This window comes from Bombus bifarius, unplaced genomic scaffold (assembly GCF_011952205.1).
Source record: "Bombus bifarius isolate JDL3187 unplaced genomic scaffold, Bbif_JDL3187 scf7180000008212, whole genome shotgun sequence".
Classification (NCBI taxonomy): Eukaryota; Metazoa; Arthropoda; class Insecta; order Hymenoptera; family Apidae; genus Bombus; species Bombus bifarius.
Genome location: NW_022884515.1, coordinates 493,168 through 513,618, shown reverse-complemented (window position 1 = coordinate 513,618; position 20,451 = coordinate 493,168). Strand labels below are relative to the sequence as shown.

Sequence of the window (20,451 nt, the reverse complement as noted above, 5' to 3'; positions counted from 1 at the left end):
AGAATACTATGTTTATTAGCATCCTGGCAAAAATAAGTGGAAAACACTTCTCTAAATGAACAAACAACATATTGCAATATTGCAACAGTGCACTATTAAAGTTGACTATTTCGCAATACTTTGATATTCTATACTTAAACATTTTACAATACCAAATGCACTGATACAAAATTTCGTCAAATTTACCATATTAAAGTGATAGAGTAAACAAAACGAGAAACATTGATCTAAAGATATTTTTCAAACAATCATACCTTTCTTTTTGTTGCATTTGCTTCAGCATGATATCCGCAAGTGGATCAGCTGGTGGCCTTTCCCCGAGGAGTCTTTGTCTATCTAAATCACCCTGCATTTGTGCAAACGCGTGTTCACCGATGTTAACGGATGTTTCTAATTGCGCAGATAGTTCTATACTTTCATCGCCTATAATGAACAGAAGATTTCAATAAATAACTGCACTACTATACACATTTTTAATATCAATTTATATTATTACCGTGTAAAGCATGTTGAGGATTGTCGATGATTCTAATTTGTCGATCAGGAAGTAAAGGTTCACCATCCATCCCACCTATATCGTTTGGTAACTGCCAACACGCATTATCTTGCTCTGCTAAATTTCTTGGGAAATAAAGAGGAAGAAGAACTTCGTATATTCCAAGATCACACGGTTCCAACACAAATATAATACATGTTACAGAATCACCATATTGCTCCAGAAATCTCCTTATTGTTCCTATTATAATGGATTTATATTCATTAAACTTAGAAATTTATATTAATTTACATAATTCATACTTACTAAGTGCAATATGTGCTCCCGCATCAGGAGGATAATTTCTTCGTACAGTATTAATTACCGGTAGCGCAATCGTGCGTAAACCAAGCTCTCGTGCCTTTTGTAAAACATTTCTACAAGAAAAGTTAATTATTTTATTTTATGCTATTAACTAATAACTATTTTATGCTATTTATCTATATATCATAAATACATTTGCTTTAGATGGATAAAATATACCTATAGCAGCAGTGCAACGTATTTTGAGCTGCTGTTTGGTACTTCACGTTGTATACTGGTCCTACAGTATGAATAATAAAACGTGCAGGTAACCCATGGGCTTGTGTTACTCTTACCTCACCTGTTTTGCATTCTGTAAACATAGTCATTCATATTGTATGCTTACAAGCAATCTAATTATTTTTCACCTTACAAACTATGTACCTTTGATTTCATTAAATATTTCCATCTTAAGCGCCGAACCAGCCCGAGCAAATATTCTTTGGCACATAGGGCTGTTATCATCCATTGTTTCATTGGTAGAATTCACCACTGCATCTACTTGTAAAACAGAAATATCTCCAGCCCTGAAATACAATATTGTTTATAATCTTTCATAGACAAATTAAATTTATTCTTCATACTGATTACAACTTTACCATAGTGCAAGTTTGTTGTTAAGTGCTGGTTGACAAGGAAAAGGACTGATAGTATGATGCGTAGGTTCTCCAATGGAACTGGAGTAATCAGTAAACCGGTGCTGGACAGGGAAGTCGGACCATTTTTTCAATGCGCCCGTTTCCACCATATCCGGGGCAAGACCCAAGGGTTCCATGAGCCTCATTCAGCTGAAACAAACAAATTTATCATTAAAATCAACGAATCGCCTCCATTGATCTTAGTCTAACCTCATTCTTCTGTCAACTAAAGCTAAAAATAATCCGATGTAAATTCCTCATGTGTTGTCCAAGACATTTACAAATCCCTCCATCTCCTATTCTACCATTCTTCCACATCATTCATTCACGAATATCGAATTCTCTTTGTTATACTCTTCAGCAAAATGTCACGCTGACGACTAAAGAGCATGCGCAGTATGGCGCTCGAGTTGACGCGAAATTCAAATCGCATCGAACGCCACGTGTTCTATCGTTCAATGAAATAAGACACAAAATAAGATACCGACACACATCGGGGGAAATAACAAAATTAGATCACACGGGGAAATTGTATAGATATATACGCAGGAATACAATATAAGAGAAGACTTTATCGAATTTAATAGGGTCATAAAACGCTATAGGGAAGCAAGGTCGGGAAAGTTACCCCAAGCCGAAGATGAAATAGTTGCTGACGCGCGGACCATCTCCGATATCGTGGAAACCTAAAAATAAACAGTGCTATCGATGAAAATCTGGGGCACACCCCGGGCTAACGGGAGCAGCGGGCGTCCAAGGACGTAACCCCGATCGGGAGTTTCGAAAAACAACTTAATTCGTGGAGGACCCGTGTCGTCCTGTGCGCATGCAATCACGTGCTGCGCGTTAAAGTCCGTCTGTGTGAGATCTCCCTCCACGGAAACGATGAAACGTGCGTCCGTGTTGGACACAGAATGTAGGCTTCCCTAATGGCAAGGAGACAGAGGCTGGCGCCGTCTGTCCTGCTGCGGAACTTATATCCCGACAACCCCATAAAGAACAGGATCATCGACCTCTTTGCGTTACTAGGTCCCTGCTATCCTTTTTAACCGTTTCACAACCATGGACGAGATATCTCACGACACAATATTGTTTGTACGATACCACGGACGACATAGTAGAAGTTACTAAACCTCTACTAAACAGAACCAAACAGAACATACCAAACAAGATTTTACAATAAATGTCGATACATCAGAGATAAACACTAACAATACAATACAATACAAGAACAATAATCCTAAAAATTTCAATTACAACGTCGTGTAATTACATATATGTACCTTTTAGTTATTAATTTATAGTGGAATTCCTGTTTGCTTTTAAGATAATTAAATAGAAAAATTACAAAGGTACTATTTCAGACTAAAACAGAAGAAGATGATATACGTGTAATTAGATTGGAAAGAGTTTAAAACTATTAAACTGTGACAATTATTTACTTTCATTCGAAACATTTTTATCACATTAGTATCAGTGATCTAGTCTGGGTTATATACTAGATCTTAATCATAGCCCTTGACAAATATAATTGTATTTTGTAAAATTATAGTGCCTTTTTCTTATTTTATAAATCAACTATCTCTCCACCCATTGTAAATGTCAGAAACGAATATTTCTAATAGCAAGCAAAAACTTATTCCATTTATTTTATCATTTAACGACTAATTTATTCAACCACCTCAGATGGCTCCAAACGCTAGAGATGAGCAAAAGTGAGAATTACGTTGATTAACCTAATCTATTATATTCTCAAAAATTTCAATTCTTGCTTTAGAGCAAAAGTTATTTAATAAAATATTTACTGTACAATTAGAACAGAACCTTTGAATTCTAATATTTTTGAAGAAAGCACAGTGGGAAAGAGAAAGTAGCTTTTTATAAGAGACAAACAGTTTCTAGCGTACATCAATGTAGTTCGTTTTCTAGGTATAACATATTGCTAAATGTTGGAAACAGGGAGGATCTGAAATGCGTATTCAGAATGCGTCATTCGCGAAGATCCACTTCCCATCGATCGGACCCTACTCTTCTTCCATCAAATTCCTGAAAACTCCTCTCTATCGCGTAAGAAACTCTAGATATTATTTGCATAAAACCATTTGTCAATTTGTTTTAGAGAAACTATCGATGAAAATGGAGACGGTGTAGGAAGAGGAAAATGGAACTATGAAAACGTGACATTCCATCCATAATTTTTGCTAGTTCGTGTCAACAGAGACGCGAGAAACCGCAAATCGTTCGCCGGTAGAAAATTCTTATCAGTGGAACATTCGAGTGTAGCTGAAGTAACATTGCACAATGGAATAAATTAGCATTTTTATGGCAGCGCCGTGTACGAACAGTTAAAACCTTGACGAATGTAGAGCAAGATGCTTCATCGATCGTATAAATGAATTCTGATGTTTACCCTGCAAAGTTCTTGGTACGAGTGCGCGCGTTAAGAACACATCCGGTATAATCGATTTTAAAGGGAAACATTGTCTGCCAAGATCGAACTAAAGCTACGTGGGGGGTCATGGCCACGTATTCTAGATATTCGTCGGCGATAACGTACAATTTCAATATTTCTTCTCATAAGAAAATTAACCTATGTAACTCTACGTTGAACTTCATTGAATATTCTTTTTCATCAATGTTGATACGATCATTGAATTTTTGATTTCTAATATTGTTCTTGTTTCGATTAACAATAAGAGCTAATAATATGTGAAGAAAAGCTCTAGCATAAAATTAAAACTTTTTAATCGCCTAGAAGATATGAAAATAAATCCAAATTATAAAGTTTCTACGACTATAGCGTTGAACACGTACCAGTTGAGAACAATCACAAGAAACATAAGAAATTGTGTTGATAAAAAAAATCTTCTTTTTAATAAATACCGACGTTTATCCCAGTAGTTTCGTTACTTTATTACTCCCATTATTATTTCACGATCGCCGGTTGCACTTACCAAGAGCGAGAACTTTGAAACGCATACGGCCCCGAAATGGCACCTGTATAATAGACGAGTGTTGTGACGTTCTATTTTGTCTAAAGTTTTTAATTAAATTTAATCTCGCTGGGGCGAACGAAAGGTTAATCACGTCAACGTGCAGCATCTTTAATTAAATCAAACTATCAAACATGCTGTGCACGTATCGTACATACATTGGATCTCAAAACCTAAGTCGGTTCGCAGATACAAGAAATTCTATTGCAATTCGAAAATAGTTGGAAACAATTTTCAGAATGATAGAAACGCAGAGGTGCGGTAGTGACGCTTTTGAAAGATCACTTCAACCTCGACTTACCACGAAAGGGTTAATGTTTCAATCTATTCCAAGCACAAAGGCAAACGCCGACGAGCTAATCGGCCGTAAAGGGCCCTCCACTTTTACCACCATCATCCTTGAACATGCATTCGAAATCGAGCCTCATACTCCACCTCCAAAGAACTCTTTCCACCTTATCTCCCGTCCTTATTCCCAACAAACTTCCAGCCCATCAATCATTCAAAGGAAACTTCCAAGATAAGTGAAGAGAAAGGAAGAGACAGCTCGAGATTTCATTTGCTTTCCACTCGTATATACTACATGCAACTGTCGCGAAGTTTTCGTATGCTTCAATTTCTTTTTTCCACAATTTCCAGCTCGATATCGAGCGATCGAACTTTGAAATGTGTCGTGTGCTCGGCTGTCTAGAAGAGTTCCCGTTTCTCCGAGGGAAAACTTCCTTTTGTCCCTTCTTTCCCCTCGGGGACCACTAGTTCTACGGTTTCGACTATCCTGGAGAGAAGATAAAGATATCTTCTGCTATGACCTAGATTAAACGATTACCAATAAAGGCCTTTTTCCTTTTCTACCTTTCAAAAGCTCACCTATGACGTTTCGTATGATCTTTATTGCCCCCTTATAATTGCAATTTCACGATGCAAGTGCTTGTTAGTAGCTTGCGTGACTGTGCTTTTTACGGCTAAGCTCGATACGTTTGCTGCTGCTTAACGCCGCCGGAAATCTCGATTCTGTGATATTTGGCTTAAGTCGAGATCTTGTCACGTTTCTTCCTTAATCTTCGTGATTACGATAATCTGTGTGTTTCGTTAATTGTCTTCTTATCGATATTTAATTGGAGATTAATCGTCGTTAAAGAAGATCTAATTTTTATTTCATTATTATAACCTATGCTGTCTGGTAAAAAATCTTCAGAAATAAATATTCAGCGTTTGTAGTATATTTTTAATTGTAAGAAACTTTAAGAAACAAAAATTTTGTGTTCCAAGATTTTCAATTGTTAAAAATCTTGGCAAACAAGTACGCATCTTCAGATAAGATAATTATATTGGATTAACCTTTATAACGTAGTGATCTAGAAATAAAACCGCCAACTAATCTGAGATTTATTAACATGTGTGGCAATGGGTCTCCACATAAAGGTTAATCTGTATATCTATAATAATCTTTCTATTTTATTAACGATCATCTTATAAATCACTGAGTTTAATATGCATTTCACTCAATCGCGACAAATCTAATCTATGAACATTTGTTGGAAATATGTTACGGTTAGTCGTGTGTTCAATTAGAGTAAGATATCGTGTCAGATTGGAAATAACATAGATTTCCTGCGTCCACGCAAGACAAGCACTGAACAAGTTGTTCTTCGATTTAATAATTTTATTCTCCCGGGGTGAGTTTCCATTTCACATGAAACGGGGTAAAACGAATCCACTGTTTCGAATAATTCCGGAAAAATTAATTAACCTCGAAGCTAGATTTTCCTCTCGGTCTTAACTGCATCAGCTCAAACGAGTTACTGGAAATTGCCACTACTCAACGAGGCACCCAGGACAGTATACCTGTCGAAGAATCGATCGGAAACAATAAACGCAAATTGAGTTCGAAGAACACTCAAACCATACTTTCCACCTCAAATACTCTCGATTTTCTCCATTCTATAATTGTGTTCATTTTAAGCGAACTACTCTACAGAATCTATTAAAAAAATTCTCTTCTGAAGCACGGTTTGATTTAGTTTTTCAAGTATCGATCGAATAATTTGCCTAATTAATGAATTAAATCATCGCGCGAACTGCGATGCAATTCATTTTTTCAAAAACATGGGTCTTTTCATATTAAATTTATTAGAATAACTAAATCACAATTTCTCATAGAAATTTTATCCCTTTTTTTTTTTTTTTGTAAAATGTATGAGACACTTTTTCTTCGTTTTCATCTCTTTGATGCAAGTTTTATACTTTAATCATCGGTACAGGACGCGTCTATCGTGCAGGCAAATATTGTTAGATACTTTACTAAATATACAGTATATTCCGGAGAAGTTTGTTTAAATTTCATTACAATATTATATAAAAGTAAACGAAGAAATTAATCTTTAAACAAATACACGAATAAGACAGTAATCTCATTAAAAGTTCCTAGGAATACTGAGAAATGTAATTTGAAACTGTAAAATCCGGTAGAAAATATTATAAACAAACGTTTCTTTCTGATAAAAATACTTGCATCAAAGAATCTCGACTATGCAAGGATCGGCCTGATTAAATTCATCGGATTAACGCTATCCAACTCATTGAAAGCAAGTTTTCATTTCTTCAAAATCCAAATACGAGCGCGATCGAATTTAATTAAATTTAACGAACTGATACCATTAATACCGTGGCTTTTATCTATTTCTCGATTAGGTACGTCTGCCTCGAACGAACTCTGCGTTGTATCAATCCCTCGCTCTACTTTGCTAAAACGTGGTTTTCTTCGATCGAAAATATGGAAAAATAAATTCAACCGGACGAATTAACGTTCGAAGTTGTGCTGACTGTTCCCGTGCCGCTGGGCTATCACGATTACGCTGGGTCGTAACTGGCCCTGTTTCCCAGCGAGTCAAAAGGGAAACCAACCACGAAAGCCACCCCAAGGCTCGAACGAGAGAGTGTACGACTTTCATTCGCCGCGTGTCGCCAGGGCCGTGCTTTCAGACGAGCTTTGTTTCCCATCCGCCGTCGCCCACCCGGAGACCCACAGCCGCCTTTCTATTAAACAACAAACGACCTAACACACACGGCTCACCGGTCAATCGATGTTCCACATTCGAAGCAAGGTGAACATTTGCGAGCTACTTCGTGTCTCGCTTCTCACCCCGCGGGGCTTCTCGTTCAAAATGCCTCGCCAACCAGAGAGGAAACCGAATGCATCCCTCCAGCAGCCCCAGGCCAAACAGACTGATCATTCTGCGTCAGAATATATCGATGCCATTCTTGCAAAGGAATTTTGGTAGTTAGTGCCGAAATAGAAAGAATTTTTCGAAATTATTGAGATGGTAAAAGTTTGAATGGCAGTGATAATAAGGTTCAATGGTAACTTAAATGTCTAAGGTAAGAAATGGTGATGTTTAAGTTTGCCTTAAGTTGAATAAATAAAACTGTATCTATTGAAATAATGATTGAAGTTCGATGTTAATTCGAGCATTCAAGGTATATAGAGCACGGTGAAGTTTAGATTAAAAGGTTAAGCTTGATACGAGAATTATACTGATCAAAATCGAACGCTACGTTGTAATTCAGCTATTTATCAACGCTGGCGTTAGTCATAGTCACTTAAATAAAATTACTTTTAGTAAAATAAGGCTTTAAAAGTAGGCCTCCAATAGCAATTTTGCCAGAAAGTGTTTAACCTCGGAACCTAGAGACTATTAAATAAATTGTAAAACATGAAAGATTCTTTGACTTTGTAAAAAGTGTTCTACGGTATAATTTTATATGCTAGAAACGTGAAGTGTCATATTTTCTCTGCTTAAAGAATTTATTAATTGTGGTATCGTGCGCCAAAATTTAATCGCACCTCTAAATCAGCAAGCGAATAAACATGAGCATCGAAACGCCGGGATAACGAGAAATCGCGAATGCATGTTTATCCCAATTCCATCCGGCACGATATGCATACTCGTTCCCATTAATATTCCCCGATGAACGCGCGCTCAACAAATCTGTCCGTGCCTCCACATGTACAGATTTACATACGTAAACACGCGGTTTTCATCGTCGAAACAAATTCCTTGAATAACATAATTGCTCCTGGCTATATGCCTGAGCACGTAAATGTTTTATTCCTACGAAGAATCATAATCTTTTGATTTTTTATTATTCTTTGGTTTTACGCTATTTGCTTTCTCACTGCATGACTATGATTGTGCATGAAGGTGTAGATGAAATCATTTATTCATGATGCTAAAGAGAATTTTTATTCAAATATTTTATTCGGGGTAATACACGTTAGACATCAAAATTGCGAATCGTTGGAAAAATTATAAGACAAATATTTTTTAACTCTGATTTTTCGAATTTATATATCTCACGTTTTATATTTTCCTCAAATTAAAAAGAAAGAACTATTTAATATTTTGAAAGATACCATGTGACTAAAAATAGCCCAAAAAAGCGGCGTTTGAAAGGTAATTTGCTAAATCAACTGATTGGAGAGTCGATAAAAGGAATTACAAAGAATGCCTTGATTAAATAATTTATGCTGCTGAATATCATTGGAGATGTCGTCAACTATTAATAAACCACGTCGACTAACGATAGTACGAAGAATCCAAAGAATAACGAATGTATCATTAATAACCCATAATGAAATACGTAGATAACGAAAACATTGATGTTCCCTATTAAACCGTGTGTATCTCCTTTACAATTAATCCAATTTAACTACAATACTAACACAAAGAATTTCAAATAACACAGACAGATAGATTAAAAATTCCTGTTACTTATAATCACGAAACAATTTACCATCACTGTGGCGAGTCATTGAAGTCGTTCGAGGTAATTCATTATGACGAGGTATAAAAATACCCACGAGCTCGATAAACGTTAGATAAAAAAAAAGAATAATAGACTCATGGGTAATTTCCACAATTAGAGTACAATGAATTACGTATAAGGAATATTTTTTCTACATATTTTCACAATTTTATAGATTCACATATTTTCGATATTTTGCCCTGGGAGCCGCGATGCATCGAAATATATATCACCATAACATTTAATCCTTGCAATATTATACTATGTTTGCCCACTTTTCCTCTGACGATGTTATCAACGCCAATAACGCTGTTATTTATTTGTTAGTGCATAAAATCTATTTTATTTCAAATTCATGCTGAAAAATTTATTAAAACAAATTTATTAATTTAATAAAACATGGGTCACCGATGACTACCGTAGCATTCGACGTGTTAACGACTTAACAAAACGAAGAAAGAATAGCACGATCGAATGCGTAGTCGTAACAGGCTACGATTAAACGTGACAGCACGGTGACCCATTGGTTACTCGCGAAGGGGGTGATGGAATGTGTTAACCGTGGCAGACGAATGCACCGAAGAAGCCTTTTCGATATTACGCCGTTCTGTAACGCGGGGCTTCCAAACAAATCCTTTATGACCGCCTGTTCCCGCCGATGAAGCTGAAAACAGCTGGCTCGGAAAAAAAATATCAAGGGAAAAGAGGATCTCCAGATTCCGCTCCACTCGACCCATTAATTGCGTTATGGAGAATTGGCTGAAGTAATATCGCCAAGTTCTCTAGTTGATCCAATGGATCGAGGAAAGTGTATATCGAAATATCAAATTTAACAGGCCTGTTGAAAGTTTCTACATAAAGTATGAAGTTTGTTGTGTCTTTGAAAGAAACAATGGATTTTTCCAAGTATCGTTGTATAGTGTATTGTTGTATTGGCATGAATAGTTATATTAACAGAATTAATTTACTGAGATGGTTGTTGTGGACTGTGAAATTTATAATGCAGATCGTAATTACATAAGGTAATTAACCCCTTGAGATATACATTGTCGATAAGTATTCGTGAATGTATGAAATTCTCTCATGAATAATAAAACTTAAGGCTCAACGGTTGCATATATTATTCTTCTCAGAGAAGTGAGAAATAATTATTCTTTTTTGATCTTCATTAATTTGTTCCTTGAGAAGTTAAGTAATCAAGTGAATCTAAAATACAATGATTACGAAAAATATTTGAACATACTCTTATTTTTCAGTGAACCGTCTTTTCGTCCGGTTCTACGTTTCTTGACCTAATTAATCTTCCACAAGCTCTCCAAGTTCTCAATTAATTAATTAATATATAAATACTGTAACGAATAAAATGGTGTACAGGTACTTTTTGCAGCCGTTGTATAGCGAATATTTAATAAACAAGATAGAAATATATGTATTAAAAAGCGTATACGTGTACGTTAAACAGGTGGAAGAGGCTAGCCATAAATATAATTATTAATTTCAGTCTAAAGTTACTTCGAAAAAGTTTCACATATAAAATTCATAATTTTCAAGAAATTTTCCGCTATATTGGAAGTGAGGATCCCGTTACTGGACAATCCTTGATTAACAAAAAGATTATAAGATCTTAGTATCCCTAGTTGTTTGCTCTAATTTCAAATCGATACGAATTTTAATGCTGACATATTTTAATCTTGCTTTTCATTTCTAATGAATCAACATTCGCGTGCTAATGAATATTAATCTTTTCCCAATGTACCTAGATCTGTTAACACCTTTATATTCTTTTTAATCCAATTGAACTTTCGACCGTTCGCGGGGAGAAGCGATCTTGAAGAAGCGCGCCAACGGGAATCGTAAATTCCCGTTACGATTCGAATAATCGACGCCACGAAGATAATAGGGGTGGTTGACTGAATATAACGCTGATATTAACAGGTTAATATATATTTTCAACAATCCAACAACTTCAAGATGTGATACATTGGTGCGTATATGGAATGCTAAACTACGAATGAATACAGCCTGAGACTCGTTTCGTGTTGGCGACTGTGATGATGTATCTTCTGTCGATTGACTGTCTTCGACTTGGCGATTCTGCTGACTTGACTTCTGACTCCTTCTGTTCCACGAACTGTGTTTTAACTGTTACTGATGAGCTTTGACTGTTACTCGAATGTTACTGTTTGTGACAAGTCTAGAGATCAAGTATAGAGATGAAGTCTAGAGCACAAGTGACTGCTCTGTAGTTGTGAGAACAAATGAAGTTCGTTTTTGTGTGATTACGGAGGAAAGCTCGGAGTGGCTGTCTTTGTTGTATGAAGAAAGCGGATTCGTTGCTTATACTTTTCGTTAGGAAAGTGAGGGTAACGATCTGCGATGCCCATTGGTTATGGCCAACGTTAGGAATGAAGATAGGAGGAAGAAGCCTCCTACCAACGTGGCTCATGGGTGACATTGTTTATGGGAAACACCTGTTTTTCCGTTAGACAATCTCCGTAATTTGTAAGAACGTGCCACAAATCTAAGGACTGTTCTAAAGCCATAAACCAGCCATAAACCGAAAATACTTGCAGGATTAAAGGTTCCTGGAAGTTAATAAGATTCAGTTTATGGTGGGACCTTACGTCAGACAACGAAGGACGTCGCACGGGCCATCTCACGCGACGTAACACCAATGATGCGTCCATTTTAGTTTCTCTCTTGACAGAAGTATCAAATTTCGTATTTAGATTGTTTTTCTCTAAATTGCAAGATACCAAAAGCGAGCCTACATTGTCGTTCTTTTGTCGTGGCATATATATCCAGTATTACGTACATCTTGAACGAAAATCGAGACGTGTTGGCGTGTTCTTTCGCGAGCCAAAGCAAAGAGCTCTTGACACAGTCCTCTCGCGCGTCTTTTGTCGACAGTGGAACGCCTTATCTGTTCAGCGTCTTAGATTGTTAGACGCGATTCCAATGAATTTGCGATTGATAATTCGATATAACACAGAAACGAGGATATTATAGCTTCCACGATATATAAAGCTAAAGATCGGTGAAAAAGTCGAGCGAAGTTTGTACGATACTCACACGTACATTCTGGGAACATATGAAAGGGTGAATAGGCAGATAGCTGAGAAGATGGAGATTCCAAGTTACAGCGTGAAAAAGACTACAGGAAATACGGTATATACTATCGAATGTGTATAGTTCACGTATATCGTGTTGTATTTTCACATCGGTAACTTTCTAGTTCAATATCGCGGCATACTTGAAGCTGCTGCTGCTCTCCCATTTTTGATATATACCCTTAAGGGAATACTAGAAATTTTTAGAATATTCCAGGAATCTTTAGATTTCTATTTAGATAGGTCGTTTTTATTTCAGGGAATCTCGTAGTTTTCTTATTGTGTTTCTTTCTATGGACATTCTTTCTTATGTATTTATGTTTGTCATTTTTAATTATATTTCGCATTGCGTTGTTTTCTTTCTGTAGTTGGAATTTTATCTTGGCGTTTTCGCTTCAGTTTTTCTTATTGCCCGAACCCATCTTTGTTTGGTCTCATTGACTTATTTTTCTCATTGTTGGTATTTCTTATTTTAGTGTTCGAGTCGACTATTCTTTAATAAAATAAGTACATTCAACAAGAAAGTTCTTGTTAGCTGTAAGTACTAGACTCTGTGTATGCAATATGCACTAGTCTAGTGTAACTGATGTAATATCCCGTGTTTCTAATATTAACGAAATAATTAATAAACTAACAAATGAATCATGATGAATGATAAATCACTCAGACATCAAAGTCAACAGAATCTATCTCTGGAACGTAGCAATCTATGAACACGTTGCACTATGAACATGTTGACCCAATTAATTATCGAAACGACGTTCTAGTTCGTGCTAACACGTTTCACGAGCTACCAGCAGCTCGCCAAAGTCGGTACAAGCAAAACAGAAATTCTGCAGTTCGAATTTGAACAAGACAAATTCAACGACAGACTGAAATATCAGAAATTCAATCCACGCACCATTTTCCTCTAATGAAACATTTCATAGTAACTTTTATTTGAAACTTCTCCTAAAACACTTTTCACAATACAACTTGTTTGCACCTTACAAGTCTCGTAGATTTTGAAAGCTCCTTTAACTTTAATCTCACTGTTCGACTAATTTCACAAAATAAGATTGACTGAATTTGGAAAGAAAACAAGCTCACTTTCTCTTTAAGAAATACTTGCGCCGTTCGATTTCACCTTTACGGACGATGGAAATTTCCCAAAACTAGTCAAAAGGTGACAAGCGGCGATATCGACGTCGGCTTATCTGACGAGAGGAGCGACGGTACGCGACGGTTAACGATCGTTGATCGCTTGATTCCATGTCGTTTGCACCGCGATAAAAGGAGAGATCACCGTTTTCTTTGTCACGTTTCACCGATACGTGGACGAGGGAAAGAAGGTGTAGTACGCGTGGTTTTATTGGCCCCAACGGGGAAATTGTTCTCGACGAATGGAGCCCCGCTTTCCAGGTCACCGTTTTCCATGCCGTGGAATAAGCAGTCGTGGAATTTGCATAGAGGAAAAATCCCGTGGGACAGCTTCATCCAGCAGTGGCATTAATCGTCGGTGAAATTAACAGTTACGAGAGAAACCGAGGGCGAGAGAAAACACCGTTTTTAATTGATCCTCTGGCTAAGATACGTCGATCGAAAGAGAAATTGCGGGGAAACGAATCGTCGCAGATAAAAATATCCCTCCAATTTTTTCCCTTTCTTTCTTCTTGTTCTTTTTTCGATGGTAATTAACGCGCTTGCGCGAAAAGGTCGACGATTGTAAACGAATTATCACGGTTACGTTCGCGTGGGTAAGCGCGTGGGATCTACTACGTTTCGTTTCACGTAATTCGTGAAATCGAGAAGACCTGCGAACATTCGATAGTATACACATTTTTGGAAAATTACACTAACGCTGCAAGTATCAAAGTTTCCCGGTTTTTAATATTTTAATAATATCTCTTATAATAATAATATACAATGATATCTCATTGGTGGAAAAGATCCAGATGTTACACTTCTTTATCGAATGTCATAGTTTTTAATGGTCATACAGGTTTAAAATCGATGAAGTGGATGCTATTCCACGATTTTTGTATCTACAACAAATCAATTGTTTTATCTACAAGGTTTTCCATTGATAATATAAAATGATTATAATTTGCTTTAAAATCGATGAAAGTGAACTTTATTCCACGTAATTAGCATTAGTTCGATAATTTTTAGTGTATAAACTTAAAAAGGCCTTATGATCGTGAAGATCTTGCTGACACATGATACTTCAAAGAAAAAAAAAGTTCTTCAAATTGTGTCGCTTTTGTAACAAAATTACGATATCTTCTGTAAAATAACCATGTTTCCAACGATTCTAAAATAATCGTGTCGTCTCGAATAATGGTACAATCGATCAGAAAATTCGCCCGGAGCAATTCGAGCAACGATCATGCTGCGACAAATCGCTGGTGAGTCAGTGAGCAACACAGAACGAGGATCTGGTCTCGAGATTGCGCTAGCAGTTGCCAGATCGATTATTGATCAAATATTAGCTAATTCCATGGCGTTATCAGTGTGCAAACGATGTGTCGACGAATGGTTTCTAGCATCGATAACATTCTTTCTAAGCCATCATCCAACATCTCGATGATTTCTCCAGCCCTGTTTGTTGGTTGTTCGACAGAGTCACGCGAAGATATGAAGGATCTTGCTAATTTTTCTTAGATTATTTCTTGTGTAAACTTTCGTTTGACACGCAATCGAAATGCTGTTTTAACTGCAAATGATTCGAGAATGAACATCGTGCAATGATGAGTTTATCAGAAATCAATTAGGTAAACTGGATTAGTGACAAATTTCTTGATTTTGGTGAAAGGTATAAATAACACGAGAATTATTTAACCAGTTAAAACGACTAACATCAGACTTTTTATCTTTGTAATAAATTGACATTACGATCGAGTAAAAGATCGAATCATCAAACGACTCTCATAATTTGTGCTTGAAGTCACACTTGCAATTAATTTGATAGAAGATTAAGATTGTTCATATAGAAGAGTAATTTCGAGAAGTCTAAAACTGGCACACAATGAACACATAGCGTCGATTTCCCAGTACGATCAATTCTATCACGTGTTAGAATATTGTATAACACGATCTTTTGAAGCGATTATCTTCTCGTAATAGGACCGAGCGCTAACGAACGCAAACAAATTTTTATTAGTAAAATAGTCGAGCGAAAGATGAAAGGAATATGAATATTTCAATATAAATATTACAAATTATATTCGAACGATAAATGTAGCAGCAAATATCCTTCTTTTTGCATTAATTTGCTTGACCATCACTTACGGATGACAATATATAATAATATACAGTGTTTCATACAAGTAGGCCAGACCAAAGCTTCAAAATAATACAAGATAAAAAAGAAAAGTTTCATGTTGTAAGACGGCAACGAATAGCGTACCACCTGTGATTCGTGCGTTTGTTTTCAAAGTGGAGACGTTTCGAATATCTGAAAGTCTTTTTTTAAATCGAACTACACTCAAAATAATTAAAGGACCGCTACCACGAAGAATTCTATTACAGCAATAGGGCAAATAGGAATTCTCTAGGATCCACAGATTGGCTAGAATTTATTGATTCGCTATTCATATGACACTGTGGCAAACAGACTGCTGGTATTTATACATTCATTGGAAATTTGAAGATGTAGAAATGCACAGAGCGCATATAATATGCAAAACTATATGAAATATTCAAAGTAGAATACCTCTTGTAATTTTTAATAATTCCTTCTTTCAGTTGCATTAAAAAATACAAATTTATATTTTCAAAAATACAAGAAAACGCGATCTAGCGATAAAAATTGACTTTAATATAATAATTCAAAAAACGTACATACGCAAAGAATGGATGTAAAAATCAAAGTGGTGCGGAGAACAATTTTATAATTATTTTCAGCAGCATAGATAATTTACTTTTCTATTTTTTATATCCTTTCGTATATATGAAATATTATCTATCTATTATTTTCAAATGTTATAAATACTTCTAAAACATTTCGGTGCTCAAAATACGTGGGAAAAGTGGGAAAAGCGGTAAAAATATTTGCATCGTTTAATTCTGATAAATAATCTCGTTGGAAATCGGTCGGACAACAATTTCGAGCCAGGTAAACGAATCCGTGGAATAAATGCGTATAATACTTAGGAATGTATTGGTTTCTCCTCGTCTTGTGAGCAACTGGGATTTTCAAAGTGGAGCCGTATCGCGCGAAGTGTAGGGAATATAATAGGATTACACGCGGGATTCAGATAAAACTTTTGATAAGATTATACCATCGAACGATACTTTGCACGGTGCACATTTTCGAACTCGTTTTGTCGCGACACAGTTATTTACTAATCTTTTTAAAATATTTTCTTACGACAGAGTGCTACTTTGAACTGATAAGAATACAATTAAAATAAATTAGAATTATCGCGAACTGACCACGAGTCACTTGTGTATTTTTGTTAATCTTGGAATTAAGAAAATTGCAATTTTTTTCATTCACGATTTGTACATTTATTTATTTTCTTTTAATTATTTTAATACAAAGTCTTGAAGTTATTGTAAAATAGTTATTGCAAGAAATGTTTACAGTTATTGTAAAAATATCATGATATTCTTATTAACTATCATGCCCTAATTTTATATAAAATCTATACAGCTCTCGGTATGCAGTATCATAAAAGGTCTGAAGTTATTATCAATGATTAGTAGCATTATAAAAATCATCGTACCATTTTTCACTCATGAATGTTCTGTTTTCGTGTTCCCTTAATCTTTGAAGCAACCTAAAACAATCGCTGCTATCCACTCGCAACTGTCCCATTTTGATAATTTATACCTTGCGATCTAAAATCACAAAAAAAATATAGTTTTCTTCGGACAGATTTATCTTCCAGTTCATAACTCACGCTTTACGACTCGTTGCTACGAAAAATTACAATTCCAACTCATAATTTATCCTTTTGCGATTCCAATCGCACAAAAGGATTACAATTATTTCCCATTCATCATTGTCTTCTCACTTCGTCATTTATATTTTACGATTCGATGCTGTAACGCCTGAGAAAGGTACAAATTTTCCGAAACGAAAACCGATCGCGACACAATTGCGGAATATTCGGTAACATTGATAATTAAGTGTCGATAGAGCTTACAGCTCGAACGAACGAATATTGTCGAGGAACGCGAAACGAGCCATCGTGTTCGATTCAGTTCCTTCGCGATCCACCGCAGAAACTGCGACTCGAAGCTATTTAACGTCGTCGTAAATTATTTTCGACCTTTCGTTGGGACGTACCAATCGTCGAGATGCTATATAAGAATAATGGTTCTCGCGCGTGACGCAATCGTTTGAATATTCTCGATTATGTCCTTTAATGCAGCCAGACGGTCCAATTTGCATGGTCTCCTTCCCTCGTAAAGGAGCCAGCAAAGTGCTATGCTAAAAATTCCCAGAATTCGCTACTTTTTACTATCCATTCGTAGCAAGCGACGAAACGAGTACAATTGATGAAAGAGATTCAATGATGTCGTAAAATCGATTAGTAGTTGAAGCTGATACGCTTGAAGGGTTGAAATAAGTAATTTAACTCCCTTGACAGCGACGAAACAAAGAATGAAGAATTCAAATTTGGGGAATAACTATTTCTGTATTTAAGATTTCTTTCGTTTCTGGCATCAATCGAAAAAAACATGTATTTTTAACTTTTTATCGGGAATGAATGTTAATAATCCCAATAATAATCGATAACGAAGTCAGACGTAATAAAATTTCTAATAGAAAGGTATATTGTCTGTGGGTGGAAACAATGAAATGTCAGTAGCAGCGAGAACGTCAATTGCCAAAATTTACTGAAAGTTGTTCGTGGAAGATTTGTGGTAACGAAGGATTTGTGCAATGTAATATTCAAAGAGCCTTGTGTATGACGTGTATGAGCCTAGATACGTACAGATACATCAATAGATGTTGCCACACAATGTTTCAGTTTACGAACTCACTATATCGGTTCTATCAATACCAAGGGCATGAATGGTATACTCCGTCGAATACTATTATACACATAGCACGAATATCTCACAAAATCTTCGCTATCTGTGTCAAAATTACTCACAGTAGTTTGGAGCATTGAAATTTCGCACCAGTTCAAATTGGAAAATTTCTAAAAGAATTTTATTCATGTGCAAATAGGATAGACAGAAACAACGTTGTGTCGATGTTTCCACTCGGAATAACCATATACATATATATAAAACGTACTAGAATGTTTCGAGGACAGTTTTTAATCGCGAGGAGAAGCGAGGCGACGATGAAGCGTCTTCGTGGAGTATCGCCTTTCGAACCGATATATCTGCACGTGTGTGTTACGTATAAAATGCAATGTTTAGACACATCGCCTTCTCAAAAATATTCCAGTCGCCATCGAATATCGAATATGTTGAAATTCTTTTCCTTGAATGTTATCTTTCCGTATTCAAATTTCTTGAAAATATAGTTGTTGCATAAAACTTGCAATTTTAATGTGTAGTATTAGCTTGTCAAGTTCAGATCTCAAAATAATCACATTTTATAATATATGTGCACTAAGCTAACATCACTTTATCACTGGACTGCGAATAATTATGCACATACATATTTTTATTACCGCAACTAGAGAATATTTTACTTTGCGTATATTTTATATTTTTGCATATTACACGCATTCATTTACGTTATTCATTTCCAGAATTAAGTGACAAAACATCGTGCTATAATCGTTATAACATTTAATGGATAAAACAAATTTCTGCCTCCATTCCTTCAGTTGTCTTCGTAAAATAATTAATTTACATAAACATTCATTTATCTCTGTATCTAAACAAAGCCAAAGTTTTATCTCATTTCTTGCGCTGTACGTAAGATGTACACATCTTCTTAAGATTGGCGATCGAAACGAGCGTGCAACGACAATGACTACACGTGACGTAAGTATTCGATATCCGTGCACACGGGTCATTGAAAATGCCGTTACCGCGACGTTACGTCACTGCTGGAACTCCCAGTTGTACAGATTTCTAGTACATTCAATGGCTCATGAAAATATTTCGACACTCACCACAAAAAATTTTTGTACATGTACATAATAGCCTTTATTGTATGTGTTACGTAGAACATTTTGAAATTTCATTAGTATTGCAACAAGGCACGATTACCATAATTGGTTAAATTTGAAACGAAACTAAAACTCTATACTAAAAATGTAAGATATTTATTGTAAAAATGTATTTATTAAAAAATTAGTATAGAGCATGAATAACAATTTTGGACGTACAATACATGTTACAGATGATCTTACTGAATATTGATGCTTATTAATACAATACATAATCTACTGTCTAAACACTTTAATGATCTCTGCGAATTATATGCTTGCATTAAATATCTTGTAATTACTACGTACATTTTCAGATTTCTTTCATACTTTATCAACGTAACCATGATAGTCTAGTCTCATTACAGTGTTAATTATATTTCAAAACGTCTCGTGTAACACATGTAATGTATATTCGCAAAAAGTTTGTACAAATGTTGAAATACTTTCGCGAGTTAGCGTACGTTTGGAACGCAAAATCGAGCGGAAAGAACCGCGTAACGACGCGTTCTTCTCGTTAATTCGCGCGACTCTCCTTGGGAAAAGATTCAGGAATTACCGTCTGGTATTTCTTGCCAATAACAACTTCTGATTCCCGTGCAAACAACCAGCTACACGAACGACTGAATAAGATTTATTGTTTCGAATTTAGAATACGTTGGTCATAATAAGGAAAGGAGCAAAAAAAAAAAAAAAATAAAAAAAGCAAGACGCGTTCTCGTGAATCTTAGTCGTGAACGACATCCAACGAGCTAATTAACAAATGATTCATTCCTGATTGCGCGACAGTCAAGAGAAAACAATATAATTGAGACATATATGTGCGTCAATATTATACTTCGCGTTTCTTGAGTTTATTTGTTCTGAACATCGTTGACGCGTTCTTTGCAACTTGGATTATTGTCAATGATTCACGATCAAAGTATGGACGGTTACGTAAATTTATATTTTATACGAATA

The 20,451-nt window shown here is 35.8% G+C and overlaps 1 protein-coding gene across 3 annotated transcripts in view; it reads right to left on the bottom strand.

The window, feature by feature from the left end:
- Positions 1-20,451, bottom strand: part of LOC117210757 (protein GDAP2 homolog) — a 68,681-nt gene that overhangs the window by 28,630 nt on the left and 19,600 nt on the right. Inside the window, exons 1-7 of one of the 3 annotated variants that reach the window (XM_033454077.1) lie at positions 17,095-17,574; positions 1,438-1,626; positions 1,223-1,365; positions 1,019-1,151; positions 803-912; positions 497-736; positions 255-423 (exon numbers count right to left, since the gene is read on the bottom strand). In XM_033454077.1, coding sequence (XP_033309968.1) covers positions 255-423; positions 497-736; positions 803-912; positions 1,019-1,151; positions 1,223-1,365; positions 1,438-1,622 — 980 coding nt within the window. In that variant the 5' untranslated portion in view covers positions 1,623-1,626; positions 17,095-17,574. Of the gene's footprint in view, positions 1-254; positions 424-496; positions 737-802; positions 913-1,018; positions 1,152-1,222; positions 1,366-1,437; positions 1,627-1,686; positions 1,839-17,094; positions 17,575-20,451 lie in introns of those variants that run through there. The other 2 variants (XM_033454076.1, XM_033454075.1) reach the window with 2 other exon arrangements.